Source organism: Helicoverpa zea, chromosome 31, assembly GCF_022581195.2.
Source record: "Helicoverpa zea isolate HzStark_Cry1AcR chromosome 31, ilHelZeax1.1, whole genome shotgun sequence".
Classification (NCBI taxonomy): domain Eukaryota; kingdom Metazoa; phylum Arthropoda; class Insecta; order Lepidoptera; family Noctuidae; genus Helicoverpa; species Helicoverpa zea.
Genome location: NC_061482.1, coordinates 6,952,193 through 6,976,126, shown reverse-complemented (window position 1 = coordinate 6,976,126; position 23,934 = coordinate 6,952,193). Strand labels below are relative to the sequence as shown.

The window sequence follows — 23,934 nt, the reverse complement described above, 5'->3', positions numbered from 1 at the left end:
TAGCGCAAAAAAATGGATAGTTTGGTGATTCGATGTTCTTTTGTTGTGTTTTAATTGGACTCAGAAGATTGCATGCGCTGCAATCGGGGACACGACGTCATCCAGTGCATAAGTTAGACAATAATTAAGTAACATGTATAATTAGAGATTTTAAGAAACGTTTACATAGATATTATATTGTACATAGATAGATAAATGTTGAAAAAATATTAATATTGTGAAATTACTAAGGAAAATTACAAAAAAAATACATAGTCAATTTATTTAGCAAACTTAATTTCACAAAACCAAACATAGTATATAGTGCAGAGGGTATGTAAGTAGATAGTTTTCAAGAGGAAATAATCCATTAAAACCATTGGGTATTGTTAAGAAATTAAAACATTTATTCACAAACCACGTATTTACAAACTTAACTTATTGTGTTTTATAAATAACTAAGACTACTGTTTACATTAAAGTGATGTTATGTATATTTCACTGGGAAATGAGGGCCATCTCGGAAACAATACGTACTTATGTATAAGTACGTCTGTTCGTCTGTTTATCGGCCCGGATAACTTAAAACTACGAACATAGAACCTAACAGATTTCTTTCGTAATTTGTCTGTAAATGACAATTATTGAGAGAAGCGATAAAACTAAACACTATTCTATAAACGCTGCAATGGCCAAATACCTTGCTAGTTTCACGGAAAAAAATTCTAAGTGTCTGTGTAATTCCAATTACCTATAGGTAAAAAAAAGTTACTTATGTAAAAACAGCTTAATTTCTCACGCCCATTAGTTACTATCAAAGCTAAGACTGCGTTAATTATGGAGTGTTTTTTAATAGCAGTACGAAAGTCACAACATAACACACAAAACCTAAGACATAATAACATACCTACTCGTACTAAGTTTTAAACAGTAGAATTCATATCTATGTAATACTCATTAATGAAGTCATTATGAAGCACTAATTAATACTCGCAAAATTCCTCACCACTTAAGACATTTTACTCTTCACCTTTTCTTATTAGGTATCGCAGCTTCACACGCCTGATGTAGTAATCAAATTAATTTCACTTAATATTTACATTTAAGGGTCTCCTCCCATGCGTGACGTCTGACAATCTTGTGAGCGTGGGCTTCATCCTTGGCCTGGTAACCAGTCGCTTGTGTCATAGGCCTTATTTTATTATTAAAAAAAACTTGCCATTTGTTTTGAAATCGACAAGTTAAATAAGCTATTTTTACGCTTTGTTATGAGAGCTTGAGCACTGAAACTGCAAAACTTACATTATTCACTTTCCACTTTCATGGGCTTATAATGTAAAATAACTGCGAACATGAGCATCCCACTGTTTAAACTACTGTCCAATCAAAATAAACAGCTCACTTGCACTATTCAAAACAGTTTGTAAAGAGGCCTTAACAGTTGATTTATCTGTTTCTGAACTTTTCTCGGTCTTGAGATGTAATTGACGAGGGCTGATCCCAAGCCTGATGCTGCCGAAGACACAACGTTCTGGAAGGGACGGTTGTACTGACCGGGGAACCCTTGATTGTATCCGGGCTGGTAGCCAGGCTGGAATCCTTGTTGAGGGTAGAAGTCTTGACTTCCGTAGAAGCCTCCGGGATTACCGTAGCCTCCGTAGCCACCTCCTCCGTGGCCACCGTGACCTCCATGGCCTCCATGGCCCCCATGGCCTCCATGGCCACCGTGACCGTGACCTCCGTGACCTCCGTGACCGTGCCCATATCCCCCTTGCACAGGGTACGCGATCTGTTGCACCGGAGCATACTGAGGCACCGGCAATGCCCCGCATCCAAAGAAGTAGTTCATGACAGGAGCCGACACATATGTATAATCATGGGAGCCAAAGGTTTTCCCAAAGCCGTAACCCCCGCAGGGATTTCCTTGCTGACCATGCTTCTTTCGCTTGCGGTGCTTTCTTTCTAGATCTTCGCTGTCTTCTATGTCATCAGGCAGGTCCCTCGTCTCACCCTCCTCGGCTGTCACGGTTACTACCGCACAGAACAGAAGGAGTATGATGGTTGACGTCCTCTACAAAACACAAATGAAAATATAGAGACAATCATTCACCAATTAGAAAAAGGAAAGAGTTCTGCATTAGGAGAAATGTTTGCTCTCTGCCTTAAGTCACATAATTAAATGTCAAAATAGGCACTTACCATTTTCGTTGAATTGTTATTGTTTACTTGGACCCGGCTGCCAGGGCTCGTGGTCTGGTAACAACTGACTCCAACTTCGAACTCAGTCCAAATTGGGGGATTCCGATGTTGAAAGTGAAAGTATGTTGGCGATCCACGAGCAACAATATAATGATATCGCAACGACGATGAATAAGTATAGCCATTTGGTGGAGCAGGGTTTGTGCAAGCGCCTCGCCTAGCCGGAACGACGGAGCTTCGAGTCCGATCTTGTGTAGGTACTGAACATACTTCTATGGCACTAAGGATGCGGGTGTTGCAACTATGATACGATCGGCGTGTCCATGCGCACGGCTAGTTGCTACACCTCGTCGTAGGAAGGCGAGTTACCGATATAAATACATTTTATTCACATGAGTAGAACTATTACATAATTATTTTACCAACAATCTTGATTAATTGATAAGCTAAAACGGTTACATAAACGGTAATATACCAAATAAGATCTGGGCCACTAGATCAGCGTACTGACATTATACATTCCTATTATTATTATTTTTTTATAATTAGGACTAAGTGATATTTTTTTTCTAATTCCTATCATAATAAAGGTAACATATTCGCAATCCAATATTTAACCTTGGTGGTAAATTAATGATTACAAATCAAAGTTTCTTTCAGCAACATGCAATATTCTGGGAAACCCCTTATTTCGTGTATAAATGTTCAGATAGATATATTTCGTCACTGCACGGTACGCTGGACCGCACGTGCGCGCGCGCAGACATAGTAACCGGCGACCTTGAGCTCAACACAGCGGCAGGTATGTTGCATATCACAAACGATTTTTCATCGCGACGCTACTATTGATAGCACTGATTAATGTTTAGAAATACACGGCAAGGGAGTATATGAGCGAAATGTTTGGATGTTGGTTTACTTTCCCTCTATTAAGGAGTCATATATCGATTAAAAGGTTTTTTTAAGCGCTAAGTAGGGTCATTTCGCCTGTTCGCGTCCATTTAGTGCAGTTGGCAATTTTGACGGCGATAATAAAAATGCCCTAGCACTCATTTCTATGACGTGTAATGTATTCATTATATATTCTATTTTAAGATTAACTTTCAGTTGTATTAGAAATATCTTTCGTTTTCTATTTAAATAGATAAACTCCAGAATTAGGCGTTTTACCCAGTTTGCGTCCACAAAATCCAAATCGCGTCCACCCATGGTCCAGTTCGCGTCCAGCTGCTTAGAAAAGGAATATAGGGGTGAAATTTTTAAGAATTAATAAAGAAAGATTCATCATCATCATCATCATCAGCCTATAGCAGTCCACTGCTGGACATAGGCCTCTCCAAGTGCACGCCACTGAGATCGATTGTATTTGATCAATTTCTTTATTTAACAATAAACTTAATTATTAAAAATCAACATTATCATCATTTAAAATTCACTTTAAAAAATAAAAATAATTCTTCTCAACATTAGTTTAAGTAACTTAAAATTAGGCAATTAATTTTGCAACTTGAAGAATAAACAGTAATCAGTTCTGTTAATTTTACCCTAAAATCACAGGGAAAGACCCGCCTTGATTATAGTAAGTTTTTGGCCATATTAAATTAACAAAACAATACAACAATTTTGTCTAAACATACAACTAAAAGAATTGTTGAGTCAATAAATTATCAGACAAGAATATTTTTTTTATCGATTTATTATTCTCTCGAATATCATTTAATGCTTTCTTTAAATCTTCTTCTGTGTATGTTGTCTTTTTCTTCTTTTTTCCTGTATCCGAAGAACTTATCTTAAATGAAATGACTCATATCAATTGATATTTTAATTATAACCACGTATATATCTTAATAAAAAAATGTACTGTTTAATCTTAATATATTAAACAGTATGTTTTAATTACCTTTTATAAGCAAGTATTTAACGAAAACAGTGGACGCAATTTGGTTTAATATTATAGAGGATAGTTTTAGTTCGCGTCCATTGTGGACGCAAAGTGGAAGTTTTGTAAAATTCGACGTAGTAATTCGCGTCCACCTTATTTTATTCGTTAAATATAAATCAACATTACCAAATTCATAATAAACATTATACCTTTATTCATCATTAAACTGTAGAAATAGCTATCTATCCTAAAATTCACATAAAACAATATAAAACTTACCATCAAACACGCCGCTGCACACTAATTTTTATCTAAAATTCAGCGTGTTTGCGCTTTCTTGTTGAAGAGCCTAGACTAATTATTTTTTCTAAAAGGATTGGTTGGACGCACAGAACTTTTGTCTATCTGTGCGTGCCTCTTATACATTAACGTATTAGCAGTAATGATCTTTCGTTTGATTGGTGTGTTAATTGACTTGTTTTCGAGGTTTTTTAAAAGGAGATCGGCAAAAGGACGCGGACGTCAGGGCGAACTGACCCTATATTCCATCTTACATATTATTTTCCAATTGTTACATTATCGATACTTTGTATTGTATTATGGAATAATATTCCCCTTTCAAAGGGCCTTTTTAAGCGCTACATTATCCAAAGCATATAATCGATAGTTTTGTTATGCTAAAGAATAATATACCCCCTCTAGTTATGAACCACATATCAATTTTTTAAGCGCTATATTCTGTCTTAACATACTTCTTAGTCTAGTATTTTGACAGACATAGCTTAACTGAGGAGTATTATCGATTATTGTGCTTAGGAATAATATCCCACCTCTAAGTAAGAACAATATATTAATGAAAAGGTCTTTTTAAGCGCAACATTTCGTATTAACATACCTCTGACGAATTGAGAGTGAGTGAATCCCTTCTCTAGTCATCAGTTATATTTCATTCCTTATATACCTTATTATGTACTCCCCTTAAGTACTTCCTTATATAATCCCATATTGTAATCCCTTATCTTCTCTTATCTATAAACTTCCTTATGTACTGCCCTTATGAACTATCTTATATACTCCCCTTATATACTGTATTATGTTCTTCCCCTATGTACTTCCTTATATACTTTATCATGTACTCCCCTTATGTACTCCCATATTATAATTCCTTATCTTCTCTACACAGAAAGCAGCTTAAGAGGACGAATTGGAATTTTTGGCGCCAAGGATCTCAATTTTTCTCAGTAAATACAAAACGGATCAAAATACAACTTGGTTACCTGAAAGTTCATGATATAAACCTTATTTTGTTAGAAGTGAAAACATGATTAGGTAACTTTTATAACAGAGAAAAATATATCAAACATACCTCTTTTTAAAAAGAGATTCACATATTATGGGCAAACGGGACCGATTTAAGCCTCTTAACTTTTTTAGTAGTTGAGTATATACATACTCTTTAAAATTGTAGAAGGAATTTTTATTAAATTATCATTTCTAAATATTAAAATTACAAAACCATTTTGCCGCTTACGACTTTTAGTTATAAGCTGCCGCGCGTATTGTTATCCTCGCCCCGCTCAGACGCTCCGACCCCTTTTGGCGCCTTAGATGCGCGTGCCGGTTATGGAATTATTGTTGACCAATTCCTCGCCTTAACTAAAACGTAACTAATACTGAAACCTGAAATCGTAGTTTCCTCAACGTGTTTTTATAAATAACCCGTCATGGCATGAATGAACTTGCCAAGTTTGATAGCGTGGCTACAAATTATATTTTTCGCTGTTGGTATGCACGATCCCATGTGAATTATATGGCATCACAAATGCAATTTTTCTATCGTGCATCACAATGATCATAATAATAGAGATTTCAGTACTTTGGTGCATAGTCGTGGGAATTCGTAAAAGGGTAATTTTATATTGTTAAAGGCAATCATACTATTTTTATTTCAATTAAATCTAACGACTTGTTATAAAATTGATAATAGAATTGATTGCTTAAGTTTTTAAGTAGGTAAGTTATTAATTTAGGTATAACTAATATTAAAAATTATCAAGGTTATCCATGAGGTAAATCTAAGTTTTATTTCATTGGATACCTACTTATGCGGATGTTTCTACAATGTTCATAGCGTATGTACACAAACACACAGAAATGATGTATCTATAAAAAAAACCGTGAAATACTCCTAAAGATCCTTGAATACTTACAACAATGTATATCTGCGTCACACTACCTGACTACGAGTTACAAAGAAAATCATTAAGTTCCTGGTGAACATAAAACTCAACGCAATCATCAGAGCGTTGTTATTTCGTGACTTTGTAAATGCCTTAAAAATTACTCTGTGTACATATAAATAAACATTTCCATTAAGTTACGGTGATAAAAAACCATCATTAAATGACTGATATCGTCGTAGGCTTTGCTAGTCCCAAACTGAGGTCAACGACCTAGGATGCTGGAGGCCAAACTTGTGTTGGTCACCCTTCTAATACCGAAACAGTTGAACACACTTCACGATAAATTATAAATAAAGACCGAAAATAATTCATTTAACTACATTGACGTACGTTCTTTTTTCAGAATCTAGAAAAAAATACGTCAGAGCGAAAAATCTTCATTTTTCTTGCCTGGTTTCATGACTATATGGAAATGCATTGTTTTTAACTTAAACATTTACATAACTCGAAATACCTAAGCTTAGATTTTCATCTGTTTTTTTCCCTTTTTGTGTATTTTTTACATGTCATTATCAACACAAGATATTATGAGGTTGCGTCAATTCGCTCAAACACTCGACACCTGCGGTCCACGAGCTGACATTTGCATCAAGTTCTAAAGCTCATATTAATCCGCTCCTACGTATACCACGAAGGGTTGATACGTGACCGCTACACAATGCTTGTCCATCTACATACGCGCAAGTGTTACATCAGTAGGCATGTGGGGGTGACACGTGCAACCAGCATTCAATGCAGAATATCATTGATTGTCAAGATCAATGTTGCGAGAACCACAATGGGAGCCGTTTATCTAATAAGAGATGTTACTTATATGTATGTTGTCGGTACGTGCTGCACTTACGACAACCCGTGTTGGCGTCCTGTATTGAATTATCCTCCTATCTCCCCCGCATTAGGCAGAACACAGATGTATCTACGTGTGTTTCGCAATTCTATCAAAGTTTTATGTAGAAAACCATTGCGCTTAGAATTTGAGTAACTTCTATCACTATATTTAAGTAAATTTATAAAAAAAATCAATAGACTTAACTTTCAGCAAGACACAATTAAGTACAATATTATTATTACATCCCCATTTTTTTCTCGGGACTTTATGACAGCTATCGGCAACTACAGCAAGCACATCATAACATAGCCCAAAATTATGATCCCCCACCAGCATAGCGATACATTTCCTGATAGCCATAATCTAAGAGTCATTAACTCTACTTAGGTAGGTACTTTGAGGACATTAATGCACGTCACGTCAACATTGTGTGATGAGGTCAAGCATAGCGAATAAAATATCGTATTGATACGAAATGAACTCATTCATTTTTGCGGTTCCATCTTCTTCCGAGCAATCTACTTTCTGCACCCTGATAAAAAATTGCATGTAAGCGTCTCTAGGATCCCACGAATTTAAATGCCAAACTTAGCCGTTTCATCGTGAAATAATAACAATTAAACAAACGCACTCCCGATTCATAACAACATTTTGACATAGTACTACTTCTAGCCTATGTCCTACCTCGGACTACAGACAGACTGTTTCTTTGTATTCATTATAATCAGTTCTGTAGTATTGACTTATTAAAAGAGATTTCACTTACTTGATCTCATGAATGTCGGACACGACGCTGCCGCTTATGTGAGTAATATTAATTTCGTGCTGCATCTTTTTGTCTACCATTTTTCTGAAACAAACAAAAAACTTTATATTATCATTCAAAAAATGTATAGGTAACATATAAAAATGCGCATTGAATATTCGCCTAGCTTTTCTTTCTTCGCTGAGCTTGTTAATTTTCAGTTTTCATGATTGACTACATGAAATTACTTTTGATAGAAAAACTCGCAAAGCGTATGAGAAATCGCCATTGTACATATGTAGAGGGTTCGCTTCTTGCGCGTAGTAAATAATAAGCCATGTAATGAGTATTATAAAATAACAAAATAAGATCAGGAAGGTGAGGATGCATATCCAGCATCGGCGCGCCCACACTACAGTTTTACGAAATATTTTTTTTTTTGAAGATGGTGCATTGAATCATAGTTTTTGGTCAGTCTGATACCGAATAAGTATCGGATCGTTGTTACGTCGTACTTCTGCATACTGATTTATGAGCCTAAATCAACTATCAGCCGACTAAAAGCATGTAATGTGCTCGCGCTCTTAATCTAACATATTTAGAGAAAAATGTTACATTAAACCAGTCAAGAAAACCAAGGATAACAGTAATTCATACTATGTCGCTATCTCATTTAACGTTACAAGTATGTAATACGTTCTTAGTACAAATACATCGTGTTTTTAAATCATAAACAGTAGATCAGGAAAATAAACATTGTAAGCCGACCGTAGTTTAATATTAACATAGGAAGATATTGTTAATGCCTTTATTTTGACTAAAATGTTTAGAGCGGCAAAGTGATTTGAATTTAGAACATCGTGTACAATACTCCATTTGTGACAATCTTGATAAGACTTTTCAAACAAATACATATAAACAAATAAAATACTGCTAAAATAATTATTAAATTAATTAAATAATTTTTATTATTGTTTTTACACAGATTTCTAACCTCATTTCATTTTTAAACCGAGTTTTTAAATAAATGAACTTTAATAGGTACTTCTTTTTAATTTGATACTTATATGTGCGCGCCATTTTGTTTTTTTGCATTTAGTAATTTCCTCGATGAGGTGGGATGAAAAGTTACGTGTTGCACTCGAGTGCAAAGATTTTTCACCTTGTGCTCTTTTGATTCCCTCGCTATCGCTCAGGATTCTAATTATTGAAACACTTGCTACGCTCGTGTTTCAATTTTAGAATCCTTCGCTTGCTCGGTCATCAAAATTGAGCCCGCGGTTAAAAAGCAACTTTGCACTCTTGTATAACAAATAACTATTATCAGCTGATAACACATCTAAGATAAACAGCTGACATTCGGTCCGTATCTTAAAGATCGTAGATTCATTGGAATACCAAATTTTAGCTAAAGTTGATGCTTTAGTTTCGTATCGAACTAATGATAGGTCATTAGTTTTTCTCTCTACGAGCTGGACCCAAGTCCTGTCTGTATATTGGAAAATTCGCTTATAACCCGTTACATACAGAGAGGAACCTCAAGAGTCCCAAATAACTTCATAACCATTTGAATAAATTTTAGGGAAAACGACATTATATACCATTTTTTGAGGTGGAAAATCGTTAGAGGGATGTCAGACTTTTACTCAATAAAACTTTTTAGAGTCCTTTATGTACCAGGGCCGCGACAACTCTTTCTTACTATTCTGCAGCCCAAATACCTGAACTTATACTGTAGGTACTTATTGCGCGTATATGCACAACACCGCAGGCAACACCGCAGCATGAGATCAGAGTTTCTCTTATATCTGTACTGATAATACTACTGACAGTGAGATTTCTTTTCACTTCCCAGTTTGAACGAAAGCGATGTTTATTTTTCTTGATAAAACTTTACGCACTTACTTGCAGACGTTTTGCGTCATTTGCGATTACATTTTGGGCTTATTTTTCACTATCTACGAGTGTTTCAAGTCGTGGATAACACGTGGAGAATCCCGAATTAGGATGAATTGAGATCTTCATACATTGATCACGGAGCTTTCACCCTAGTGGATTTTCCGTTCCGTTTTTTAAGGGCGACAAAAGTCCTACAGCGCGGTTGCACTTGTCGACGGTGACAAACCGGTAAGTTTGTGCGTATATGAGCGAGGTCGCTTGTACGATCCGTTCGGAAAAACCCCAGCGGAAAATAGGCTAGTGTGAAAACGATGTAAGAAAATGTCAGTAAAATACATCGAAATATTTCGACACATTGAACTAAGTGTAGTACACACTTAAGTTTAGGTGTGTAGTCGTGTCGTCGTGAATATTTAAGAAGGTTTGGCTTTGTGTGCTTTTGTTTAATTTTTACGACCTGACCACGAAATTAAGACAGGAGCTATAAAATATAATTGAGTTGCTTCGACTTTTAGAGCAACCAGTATAGCTATATTATGCAGTGTTTACTGTTTATTAGTCGACATATTTTGTGGTAACTAGATTATTTATAGGTCTATCGGTACAAATAATTAACATTAACCCGTGAACTACTAGAAAACCGAATATAACAAATATTTACCGGTAAAACCATTGAAAACATTACCACCAAACATCAATTATTAAGGTAAATATTTTCTGCAGCAATTATCGGTTTCCTCCATAACAAGCTTCCATGCTAAGGCCAACGCTGTCTTATTGTTAAGAAAAAAATAGAGAAATAATGTGATATTGCAATGGCAAAATAATAGGAAAATAGAAAAATACGTATATAATGAACTGTTATTTAAGTGGACAGACACAAAAGGGAATAAACAATGACCACAGAGCGACAGCATTATGGTGTCTGACTGCAGTAGTTTGTCACTCCAAATGATGAATGATGATCTATTGGCGTAACATATTGTATACACATAGTAATTATTTAATTCTCACCAATTAGTTTCCTAAGTAAATTAGTTTACGTAATTTAATAAAAACATAATGTTAAACAATACACAATCGATTATTTTTGAAGTTTAGTATAAACATAAATATCAGATATGAAATTGACACGGTTCATAAAATCAATTGACACCTATGAACTTTGCTTTACCTATAGTTCGCACGGTCTTAGGTGACAAATCACTAAATAATCGGTTAATTGTAATTAACTTTGTATGCCATTGCATATTTTTACCACTTCTGGGTTGAGTTATTTACAAATTTAATTAAAATATAGGTTATTGGACTGCTTTTGTATGTAACTAACTGACATAAACGAAGATGAACCGAAACGGACAAGTGCGAGTCGGACTCTACCGCAGAAAGTTTCGTATGATAACTAATAATCCTACATTGTAAATATATAGGAACCAAATAATAATACTATAGTTATTAAAAAAATAAAAATAAACTTTGGTATTTGGATAAAGTGTATTCCATATTTAACTAACGCAAGCGTTATTTACAACTATCACTTTAAATGGAAAAACTCTTACCGTGTGGCTAACTCAACTGCAAGTTACAAGGAAACCCAAAGTCTGACTGACTGAGACTGAAGTGACAGCCTGACGATTCATTCAAACATTTACGTCATTCTATCAGTACACCAAAACAACTAAAACAATCTTTCGTTTATCTGGCCATGTGTATGCCTATATCTACTTGAGATAATCACGATTGTGTAATCACAGTTAGATGTCCGCACCCGATGACAACTGTGCACCAAGTACAGTAGGGAAGGTAAGTTAATAACTATAGTTACGTACCTATCCACAGTTATTGAGTTAACCGTATCAATGATAGTCTAAAAAACCTGATGTCTTGACTAAGAAAATATATGTTATTTTATGGGAATAATTTCCTTATATTGAATGGTTTAGCAAGCGAGAGCGACCGGCGTCGAACATAGTAACACATTTCCTGAACTTGCATTATGCATGCATTTATGCTTTATTGAATCTTTCTTCGCAACAATCGTCTCACGATCATTGTGCCTGAGTGTCACTGCACTGTTGCAAGTGTTGCCCGCTGCATGATCAAATAATTGGGTCACTATCGCAATAAGGTCACTTTGTGCACTGATTGCCTAGATTCTTTGAGAATCGAACATTCTAGACCAGACAAGTTGGGTCAAGGTTTCTTAATAGTCCTGCCGGGGCTGAGGGATTGTTCGAAAGAGTTACCGCGGCCCTGCTACATATGTAAAGGGCTTAAGAAGGTACTTGGTGGGTTTTAGTGAGGAACAGTCTGACTCTCCCTCACGGTGCAACCACAGTGGGAAGGTGCGGGAGGGGGTCGTATGTTGATTTCCTACCAAAAAAGGGGGTGACCTAATAGTTCAAATTATTTTTTGCGAAAGAGTGGTGTAACTAAGCAGTCAATGTCACAAAGTCTAGATATTTTTTACGAAAAGGCAGCTAGAATAGAGGTATAGAGTTATCCCTAACTGCAAATTTTGAGGAAAATATAAAACGCAGCCTACTAACTACCTCACTGCCTTAGTGCTCTGACGCAAATCGGAGACAGGCTAATTATTTCCCATTATTTTTTTAATTTTTTCCGTTTACCCTAACACCGGGAAAACTAACTTTTTCCTACGCAACGTCGTGTCAACGACGATTCCGATAGATTTTTTCAAAATCAAAATCGCTTTGGTAGTAAACTGGTATTGTTTTAACACAGTACTTTAAGATAACTAAACTAAATAAACAACCTAATTTAAAACAGTATATACTCTAAATCAGGAAATTTTAATTCAATTTCCAGAAAACATTTAGTACGCAGACCTACTTTCATTTTAATAATATATCCTATTTATACATATTTTACATAACCTACCTAGTCTTTATCATCATCCTCCGAGCCTTTTTCCCAACTATGTTGGGGTCGGCTTCCAGTCTAACCGGATTCAGCTGAGTACCAGTGCTTTACAAGAAGCGACTGCCTATCTGACCTCCTCAACCCAGTTACCCGGGCAACCCGATACCCCTTGGTTCCTACCTAGTCTTTATATTTACAAAAATAATAAGTAAGAGAAAATAATAAAAAAACTATGAAAAGGCTGGCTGCATTGCCACGCTGAATGGCAAAAGTTGCACTTTTTTATTTTAAAGATCTAAAAATGTGGTATGCAACGTGAATGAATGGAAATGGGAATCTCCAGGTTCACAATTTAATAGTCACTATCAACTTCAGATGTTAAGATTAAATCCCCTACGAGATATTAACATAATGATTTGAAGATACAATGATAGGTACGAATACTCGTGTCAATGGTTTGCAAAAAAGAATTCAACTTAATAGATTATCTTGACTTAAAATCTTAAAAGATACTGATAAGCATTAAATGGAAAATAACCTACTTACCTATTTATTTATTTAAGCCAAGTGAATATAGCTGATGTCATAATTTTTAAGCAAATATGTGTTGCGACTTATGAGCAGACTTTAGAAAAATATCGCATACTCCTTTTTAATGAATTGAGTAATGGTATTTTTGAAGATGATTCTTGTTTTGTTAACGCACAACGAAAGCGCCTACCATATAATTTTGGCACGAGGAAATGGACAATTTAGCTATGTAAACATGCAAATGAGAATATAATGATATCTTCATTACTTTTAAGTATAATGTTCAATACATAATATCCGCACATGTGGGTTTTTACACACGTGTAACCCCAACAAAATATAAGTACCTACAAATGAAATTTTAAGTCGACTTGAGTTTTTTTATATTGTTTGATCACGTTGAAGCTAATCATTAAAGTATGCGTATGAGCTATCCGCTTGCAAGGATTTGTTTACAACGAGCCGAAAGCATTCTTAGTTGCAGTTAATTAGTTCCCACGGGAAAGTAAACGGATAAAATAACTCAGAGCTAGGTATCATAATGTGCTTACTTATTATGAAATAGGTACTTAAACAAGTTTGTGCAGAATATTAAAAGCAAAAATCATAACAACTCGTCTGTATTTCTTCAAAGGGTTAATTGGAGATGAACTTCCTTTAATTTCGGTCCATGGGTGTCTACTAAACCGTCCTGATTATTTTTAAGGAAGATGATATATTCCAGGAAATGGATGTACCATCCATTATCTGACCAACTGATTTCATCTTCCTTTCCTCTTAAAGTTAAGATATCAAGCCTTGAACATTATTATGATTTGATTAGACTTTGACTAAAAATTCCATGATTCATAACTATCTATGTAAATGATAAAAACTCTAGTAAATTTCACATCTTTTTCAGATTGCGATCGTTAATGATTGACAGATGTGTGATATTGATCTTTCCACGTTGTGTACAAGTTTCGGTGACTGATAGGAATTGTATGTACTCAGATTGATGCGTATGATACGTATGATAGCTTTGATCATCTTCTTTAACGACAATAACAAACAATGGCGTCAAGGCCTCTTCTTATATTAGAGGACACGAGTACAGAAAACCACGTGTACGTAGGTAATCGTTTCAGCGGTTTTCTTTGTAAAGAAAACTGGCCTGTAACGTTGTCTCTCAACGATTCGAGATAACCTTTGAGAGCACATACTTAGATTTATTATCAAATGGAAAAGTTCGCTGTCATGATGTTTTCCTCGAAAAGCGGAATTGTGTCACCATAACATTAGCTGTGCTTATGACTAGTAACCCACCTAAGTTTAGTACCCTGAACTTAGAATTTTATTAAAAACCCTTTACGTAAGATGCATGTACAATGTACACTAAAGACAGTGATCATGCCAATATATGTGTCCAATTGCACCTAAGGATTCTATGTAACTTACTAAATAAGTACATATGTAAAAATATCATGGCTAGAGACTGTCACAATATCTATTGGTTAGAAACACCTGCGTCTCAATTACCGGTGTTGGTACCTACTCTTTCGAAGTTTCATACAGTTTTATAGAGAATTTAGGTTCAAAAAGAGATCTGAACTGAAAAAGTGTGAAATCGCCAAATGTTCTTTCATTGGGTCAATTATTTTTTAAAAGATTGATTTGATTTGAATGATTGATTGATTGTTATTTAGTTTGCTTTTTAAATTGTTTTTGTACTGTGCCAATGAAAACAATTTTCTTTCTCTAAAAAGGGTCCGTAAAAAGCGTCAATTCAGTATTTGTGACTAAAGCAGTACCTTGTGCGATGATTGAGTCAGCGTTATTCCTACTAATAAGAATTATCTAATCGGCGATGTGAGAGGCGACGCGCTGTCGTGGGCGGGCAGCTCTCGGCGTCCATTCAAAGATGGTTTTGCCTGGACTCCTTTCAGAATTTTTATACATAAGTTTCTCCAGTTTCATAAGTTTGCAATTGTATGGAAGTATGAATACGTATGTGTTATGAAGAAATTAGAGCCAGCCAAACTATAGTTAAGATAATAAACAGTAAAGATTCGTAAGTAAAATTAGGTATGATAATTATCAGATTTAATTCGTTGCTTCATAGACGTTATTAGAATTAACGCACGATGGATCACTTTTGATTCCTTAAGGCACTTGCTGAATTCGATTATTTTTCGTTTGGTTTTTAATTGAATTCGATTCGGTTTGTAGAAACGAAGGCAACGTTTGTCTTAAAAAGAGGGCTAATTAGATACTTCTTTTATTCTCTTGTAATAGATATCGTGTCGGTATTTACCTAGCTCGTGCCTAGCTCTATGACAATACAGTGTGCGTATCCGCTACTTAGACTAATTGACAATTTATAAAGCCCAGCAAGTAAACAATTAACCTCGACATGCTTTGTGTAGATATCCCATAGAAACAAGCTCTGACTGCGATTGCATTTTCGCAACGATTCTGCGTGACACCGAGTTGCAATTACCATGTTGTAGATACCTATCTGCCTAAGTATTACTAGGTATTTTATATCCAATAAAACCGACATTAAACTGTAGACTTAATTTTTCATTTTTTTTTTTCAAACTTAGTATCTAAGCCGTTACGTCCGTCAAATTGGATAGTCGCAAACTCTTAATTTAGCAAACTTGGTTTTTATTCACAAAATATTTACATTAATTGAAAAAAATAAAAATAAACTTATACATATATATACAGCCATGGACACGTAATTAAAGACACTGTTGGAATCTTAACTTACCGGGGCATTTTATCTGTATTTCTTTTTTTACATTGCCGTGGGAACTTTCTTTTCTATTTTAAAATATTTAAGAAGGCATTGTGAAATGTTAAAACTAATGACTTTTTTAATAATCCCCCGCCCCTAGTTTTTTTTCGCTTTATCCGAATCCCGGGCGGTATGATCCATAACGAAGCCTGGCCATCTAATTAAAGACACTCCATTTGCTCAGAGAAAGAAATAGTTAGGAGTACGAGAAATAGGAGTTACCTTTCTACAACAACATTCCCTACACTATAATTAAACATTCCAATATGTATTAATATTTGGTTTATTTCATTTTACCTCAATAACAGTACGACATCCCTGAACGAGCAAGCAGTCAGTTTTGTAGAAGTCGCTAAGGGGATTTTCTTCCATGCTTAATTAAAATCTGTGTAAAATTGATCGATGTTCCATGTACAACTTATTGCCATAGTATTTTTCGCCTATAAACAGTTTTTATTTCATTGGATTTGCAATAAGCCAAACCAAAGCCGCCATAAGTTGCCCGATTAAAGAGTCATTTTTACTACTCTTGCAGTGTTTTTCAGAGCTTTTCTAATTCGGAATGTCCTAATGACCGGTAAATTATGCTTAGCTTATAACGATATGCTTGTTTATGAAATATTATAGTATTTGAATTCGCCTATTTTTAATAATACCTTTCTGAAGGGTCTTTCACTAAACAGTGGTGACTAGCCCCACACTATAACATTTTCGCCTTCTACGTTTGAGAACTTTCTTGGTGTACTTTGGTTACATCACATGTTTTGGAAGTGACTAAAATCAATTATTTTTTTAGAATTCTTCAAATCCCTTTGTTTTATCAGATAAAAAAATCATTTTTCAATAGTTGTTCAGAGCAACTTTCACCTTTGCTAGAAAACGCCAACTACAGTATGGACGTGCGGTGCTTTTCCAAAAGTAACATCTTCCGAAACACTTTGCACTACAGGTTTTCCCGACCCGGCTGTTATCCTAAAGTTCTGCAGACACAATTTTCGTCCTTTTAGCATCAAATGACTCCAAAAAAACAGTACCGAATAATATTAATGGTTCTCTATTTTCGTTATAACACCACCGTGAAGTCTATTGATGCGGATAAGTTTTCCTTGACGGCGGTTTTCAGTTGTTCTTAAACCTCGACTTTTTAGTGCATTAACAAGGCATCTTTAATAATAATTTTATTACCATGTTCTTATTACAGTTCAAATAGTATGAATGAATCCGCATGATAAAACTTTATTTAAAAAAGCCTAAAACATTTTACTTACCAGAAATTTTGTTTTAGTCGTATTGATTGGACTAAAATGAAAAATGTTAATGAAGAGAACCTAAATTATTACCTAATTTGAGTTCTCATAAATGTTTTACTCACTTAAAAAAAGGTATGGCGACTATTTCTATATCTTCCATTTTTTTTTCTTAACTAAGCATTTACTGTCTTTAATTAGCTGACCAGCCAAGTATCCGCTACAAAAGTTAGTGTTCAGTTCCCATAAAGCGTTTTATCTAAAGTATTATAGACAGTAAATATTTTTTGTCCTTAATTTAAAGAACACAATGTAATATTTGTTTCAATAATAATTACATTACATTTTATACTTTGCTTAAGCTCATCTCAGTAGATACCATAACTATTTATTTTACTTCGAGTCGGGGGTGTCTTTAATTATGTGTCCATGACTGTACAACTTAAAACTAATTTTGCAAACTTAATTATTAACATTTTATGGATAAAGTACAATTTCTCCTTTTCCTTTAGGTATCATATTGTGTGTAAACTTACATATTTTCTGCAATATGATTGAGAGTATGAGTAATTGCATTGTAGGGGTGCTATTAACCGGTAAGTGCTACTAAGAGCCATTCTCAAGGCAACGTTTCGGCAAATCTATGCATAACTGCAAACTACAGCCCTTCCTATATGTATACCTACATATCATACAAGCCTTTTCACCCGCGTCCCGTGTGAACTACTGCTCGTACCGGGATAAAATATAGCCTATGTTACTCGGGAAGCGTGTAACTTTCCAACGTTTCAGTTGTTTATCCATTTACATTACAAACAAATAATCAAAAATTATAGCACAGATTTATGTATATTTAGACCAAGGATTGACTTGTATAAGTTAAATCAGAAACGTCATACGATTGTCCCCTAATCGAACGGAAGCAAGGTTAAGATATGTGACGCTGCACGCGCAAGACGAGGCAAACGGGTGTCGGTACATTCCGCATACATGTATCATTGATTCAAACAGGTACATTTAATATGTATAAATAAATCTGTACTAATATTATAAAGAGGAAACATTTTTTTGTTCAATTATTATTTGTTAGGCTCCGAAACAACTGAAACAGGTCAAAAAATTAAATTCACTATAACATTTTCACCGGGTGTACCTAATGGGTGCATTTTATCTGCTGCGGGAAGCAGTTGTGAACATGTATTTGCTTAGACTGATGATGAAAAGAAAGTGATGTGTTCACGACTTTAAGCTAGACTTATAATTGATAGGTAAGTTTTAAATGCATATTTCCTACTGCCCAAGTCAAAACATGGCATTGGTGGAACAAAGTACATAACTCACAGGTTTTATGTTTGTGTGATATTTTTTAAAACAGATTGTCTTGTCAGCAATTTGAGCAGTGGTATTGTTGAAAAATTTTCGTTTCACGGAACCAAATTTAACTAAGACTTAAGTTTTTAGGTCAAGAAATCATTGAGAAGCATATCATATATAAGATAGACAATATCCCTAGCAATTTGACACAAAATGTATGCAATCTCGATAAAACCAATGCTGTCCGGTAGCCTCAGGATGGCCACTTGAGCCTATCTCAATGATAAGTACCTATCTAGATAATCCACAATTCAATAAACGCTGTTTAAGATCACAATCGATCATTGTTAGAAATAAGTGACTATTTTACTATTTTATTCCATTCAACCATAGGTGACGAGCGAATTTTCCTTGTTGATTTGGAGACGAAAAGACCTAGCCTCGGGCTTCTTCATCTCGATTCATTGAAACTTTTTTGACATAAAGGTAGGCATTTAGCAATGTTACACAGAGATTACCTTAGCCAGGGGAACGGATTTAAAATTGCTGTGATACGTAGTTTCAGTAATATGGTCTCTAGATAAAACTTGCGTAGTTAAAGCTTGTAGAAATAGAAAGTGGCATATTCATAAAATAAAAATAATATTTTATTTGAAGACTCATTGACCTTACAGTCAAACCATTGTAACGGATTTGTGGGACTTAATAATCGTATAATCTAGACTTACCTTTTTTGTAATTAATAAATTAATAAAAATAAAATAAACAATCGTTACTTAAACGCGATTCTGTAATACAAGGTACGATAACTTTTTACTATCCCGACGTTTCGGTCGAATTGCACCGACCGTGATCACGGGTGGACTGATGACTACCTACATAGTTGTGTATTTCAAAGTGTGTGGACTACCGGTATGCTATATTTGCTTTACATAGAAAATGGCCTTACATGAGAAGGAGTAAGGAGTTTCTGACTGTACAAGAAACGGCCTGCTTACCTTCGGGTCCTGTAAATCATGTAAAATATTAACTTGAATACCCTAAATATTTATCTTAGCTTATTTATTTAATTGTATAATTCGATTTCACAGTAATAACATGCATCTACACTTTAAATAAAATATAACTACAAATAACAATTAATATCTATACTAATATTATAAAGAGGTAAAGTAAGTTTGTATTTTGGGGCAATCTTTGGAACCGTTGGTCGGATTTCCAATTCTTTCATTGATAGATAGTTACAATGTTCCTGGGTGCCATAGTTCCTACGGGACGCGGCCGAAACCGCGGGAAACGGCTAGTTTACTTTAAGAGAAATTACTTGACTTGAATGAATACATTGGACCTACGTAAAAATGTTTTTTTTTGTAACTCCGAATATACGAATTGCATACCAAAACGCATGTAGGTAAGTATTTCTTAATGCAGTATGAAGATTGCAGAAGGGTAACGCATAATCATGTTATCAGGTACAAGACAGAACCGGTATTATACTCAAAAAGGCAAGACGACGAACCACAAAATTTTTCCTTTAACTTGTAAGTAACCAAGCAAAAGATAAAAATATACCTTTGTCATTTGTTATTGTGAGCTAACTAAATTGTTTTTTTTTTTATGAGAACATAACTTTAGTTTAAATTTATATAAATATATGTGGCATTTTAAAAGAGATTTAATTAATAAATAGCAAGGAGCAAACATTTAATTTACTATAATAGGTTAGTAGAAAATTCGTTATTAGTAAAACTATTACATATATATATTTTTAGAGAATCTATAAGATGAAGAAAACTATTGTTGATAAAACAAGTTAACTCCTAAAGTATATTTCATCATAAGCAATAATATAGTACTGTATAAATTGAGAAGACTATTTAGATGTATAATTTTTCCTGGTTTTCCGTTCCTTGTAGGAGTTTTAAAGAGACAAAATAATGTCAATTTATTGAATAATGTCGCTGATCTAGTTATCTGTTCTGATTAATTTATTGCAAGACTACACTTGAGTGCAGCCTAGTCTGAGGTACCTTTGCGCACTTATCTATCAATACCATTCCCAATATTCTATATCGTGTGTGTCGTACCTAATCACATGAAATTCTATCACATATACTTTATGATATTCTATGGCGAATTGTCAAAAAAAATACCTAATCCATTCAGTGGCTCAGCCACAGGAGTCATTTTTCGTTTTCATAATTTACAACATCATGTGTAAAGCAAAGATAAAGTTAGGGTATCAAATGTTTTGACCAGTTGACAGATATCAGTTTTCAAGGGAGAACTTCCATAGTTTGTATAATAATGACTGGTAATGACTGACTCTTATATGGTGTTCTAATTTTCGCACATTTTTATTCTATTTACTTTGTTTGAATTTTTTTATTATTTATTTAATTATTTTTACGTATGTATTTTTTTATTTACGCTAATCGACATATATTAACCAGTATATTAAGGTATTTAATTTAATATGATTTGGTACGACACACCCAATATATCTATTGTTTGGCGTATAATGGACACACTCAGAGTTACTTAGGTAAGCCGTTCCTTATTGCAAAATTTCTATGAGAATCTGTCATTAAGGAGTGACTTAAGTAATCATTTATGCCCATTTTCACCAACCATCTCTTAATCTAAGTGCCACTTAGTATAAGGGCTCTCCCAATTTTGACATAAATAACTATGGATAAGGAATACCTAAACTTTGGTGAAAACGAAATTCTTATTAAGTGTTCCGTAAATGCTCTTAGGGGATCCCTTAATTTAGGTATTTGTTGGTGAAAATGGGCATAAGTGTCTGAGTGCGGGGGTGAGAGATAGAATTTTGACATTAGCCTTATCCAAATAATGTCTATTTCCTATCTCTAGTAAGCAATACAACAGGTTGATATTATATTGGGAACGCCCTTAAGATGTAACTGATGTCCGCAACTGTTAGCACGGATGACTGATAGTGCCCAAGAACTAATATTATGACAGTTTCTACTTTTGAACATTTTATAAGATTGTTCTGTACAGATATCTACACACGAAACTTGTTCTTAACACTTTAAATCCGTCAAGGAGTTTTTAAGGAAAAATACAGCTAAATACGACTTGGGATCGTGCTATGCGAATAAAGGCTCACGTGTCTTATTTTTGTTCTAGCAATGTAAATAATAAATAAAATATTTATTTTTCCAAAGTCACAGATTAGACATAAGATCATACATACAAATCATCTGATCAAAAGTATGAAAGTTAAAATAATTCTTCAGTTATTTAAATGATATATTATACGTATGGACGGACAGCAATATCAAAATAAACGTAAGATAAATGTTTGAAGCCCGATTCCGTGCACATTTTGGGCATCGTTTAGCACAAAGGTAGAGTCAAAACCTCTTCATATTAAATAAAGGAAATATATTAAACAGGAATGAATTTTATCCAGTGCGCAAACTTTGTCAACTTATAGTTAAATAAGTTTTATAGATACGTATATTTTTATTTTGTCGTGGTTTAGTACAAAAAAGAAAAGTTATTGATATCGAAAGATGTTTATTTTGTAACCGATTGTACGGTCACAGTCGTCATAGTAGGCACGGCGCGGCAACGCGAAACCGGTTTACTGACGCGAGCGCTGCTCCAAGCGCGTAAGAATAGTTGGTATCCATATTTTTCTGATTTTAGGGCGGACAAAAGAATGAAAAAAAAAAAATTTTACTGATGATGCAGATATGTTCTGTTAATGATTCTGGACCACCAGTTTTTTTTGTGCACTGCTTAAAATTCATTCCTGTATTAAAGTATGATACTGTTCACGGTGGTGTTGGATAAATATAGGGGGACAATGTTAACCTAATAGCCAATTAGTTTTCATTGCTGAATAGCATTGTTACTTATCATTATCATTAGATAATTTACTAGATGTTTTCCCGCCGCTGGGAACTACTATGTTACTCAGAGATTATGTAGCTTCGCGAGAGAGAAATAACTGTTCAAATCGGTTCAGGAGTTTCGGAGCCTTTAGAGTAAAAACAAACAGTTTTTTTAAGTATATTGGTGTAGCAGTCTATATTACTTCAGCGGTCGATTTTTTTATTTCTTTATACTTAAGTAAACAATAGCATTCTAAGAGAACATGATTAGCATCGCATTTATTGCGAAACTTATCTATTCAAGTCTATTTTTAGTATTTTAATAAATAATCAGGAAGTAATATAGTTTAGAAGGTTAAATAGGCAGATTAATTAATTTCTGAGCGACAAGTTTAAAATGAATTTAATTGAGTTACCCAGTTTTTGCGCAATATACCTAGCTACGTAGGTAACTAAGTAGGTACGCAATTATGTATATAATGCATTCTAAGGTAATTATTTTAACTATATTCCAAGTTATGAAAATTGTCAGCTGTATGTATTCCTGATGACAGTACAATAATATGGTGTTTATTGTCAAACTGATCTGATGATGGAACCGGAAAATATGAACTGGAATTTCATGATGGAACATCGTATTATTGCGAATTGCATTTAATAAAAATCTTGTAATGAACTTTGACCAAGATTAGCGTGCATTTATAAAAGCATGTTTTTCTACTGGATTTTAACCAGATGTAAATTTATTTTAACCTCGCTTCTTTATGAATTAACTTCTTTAAAAACTCTCCGCTACAGAACAATGACAGAATTCACAAAATGCCGTATATACCTACCAACATGTCGTCTTCAAGAAAACCTACCGAGGTTGAAATATCTGTATCTACTTATTTTATTATGTACCTGAAAATCACATTCCTCTATTGTATTTTAGTATGTTTTATTCGATTACACAGCAGGGGTCTGCCGCAACTCAACTCATTTAATTGCATTATACCAGCTGTTTAAAGAAACACGAATTTATAGAAGTAAGTATTTTTGAATGACGGTCAAGTTTGGAATGGCAAAATTCACGGTGGCCTAGACTCCTAGAGTTTAAAGCACCTTATGTACGGGTTCATTTCCAGGGAAGTGCTAATGTAGGTAGCTAAATGTGCTGAATCTTTATTTCATTTTGAATTAATCTTATAAGAAAATATTGAGCTGTTAGTTTTAAATTTTCATGAAAAATTTCACCGGCCATGAAATCCGGCGTCAATTAGAAATTGAGGAAATTGCGCTATCGCATAATTCGCGGTCAGAGTGCATGACACAACATAGTAGGTACATTATACAATTATGTATACTACACACATCTATTTATTACTAGTACTAGAGTGGTAGGAGTAGTAGGTACCTATTTATTACAAACTAGCTTCCGCCCGCGACTTCACCCGCGCAGAGTTCGGTTATATCGCGCTTCCAATTGAATTCTTCAAAAGTGCGAGATAAAAACTATCCTACGTTATTTCTCAAAGTCAACACTATCTCTG

General features: G+C 34.5%; 2 protein-coding genes across 3 annotated transcripts in view; both read right to left on the bottom strand.

Annotated features, from left to right (window-relative positions):
* LOC124645002 (proton-coupled amino acid transporter-like protein CG1139) overlaps positions 1 to 23,934 on the bottom strand; it is a 36,722-nt gene that overhangs the window by 10,541 nt on the left and 2,247 nt on the right. The window contains exons 1-2 of one of the 2 annotated variants that reach the window (XM_047184720.1): positions 11,336 to 11,354; positions 7,899 to 7,982 (exon numbers count right to left, since the gene is read on the bottom strand). In XM_047184720.1, the coding sequence (XP_047040676.1) occupies positions 7,899 to 7,978 (80 nt within the window). In that variant the 5' untranslated portion in view covers positions 7,979 to 7,982; positions 11,336 to 11,354. Of the gene's footprint in view, positions 1 to 7,898; positions 7,983 to 11,335; positions 11,355 to 23,934 lie in introns of those variants that run through there. The other variant, XM_047184719.1, reaches the window with a different exon arrangement.
* LOC124645003 (cold and drought-regulated protein CORA-like) lies at positions 364 to 2,517 on the bottom strand. Its single transcript, XM_047184721.1, has 2 exons — positions 2,179 to 2,517; positions 364 to 2,050 (listed from the first exon to the last, which is right to left on the bottom strand). The coding sequence occupies exons 1-2, from the start codon at positions 2,179 to 2,181 to the stop codon at positions 1,391 to 1,393; spliced, it is 663 nt and encodes a 220-aa protein (XP_047040677.1). The 5' UTR covers positions 2,182 to 2,517; the 3' UTR covers positions 364 to 1,390.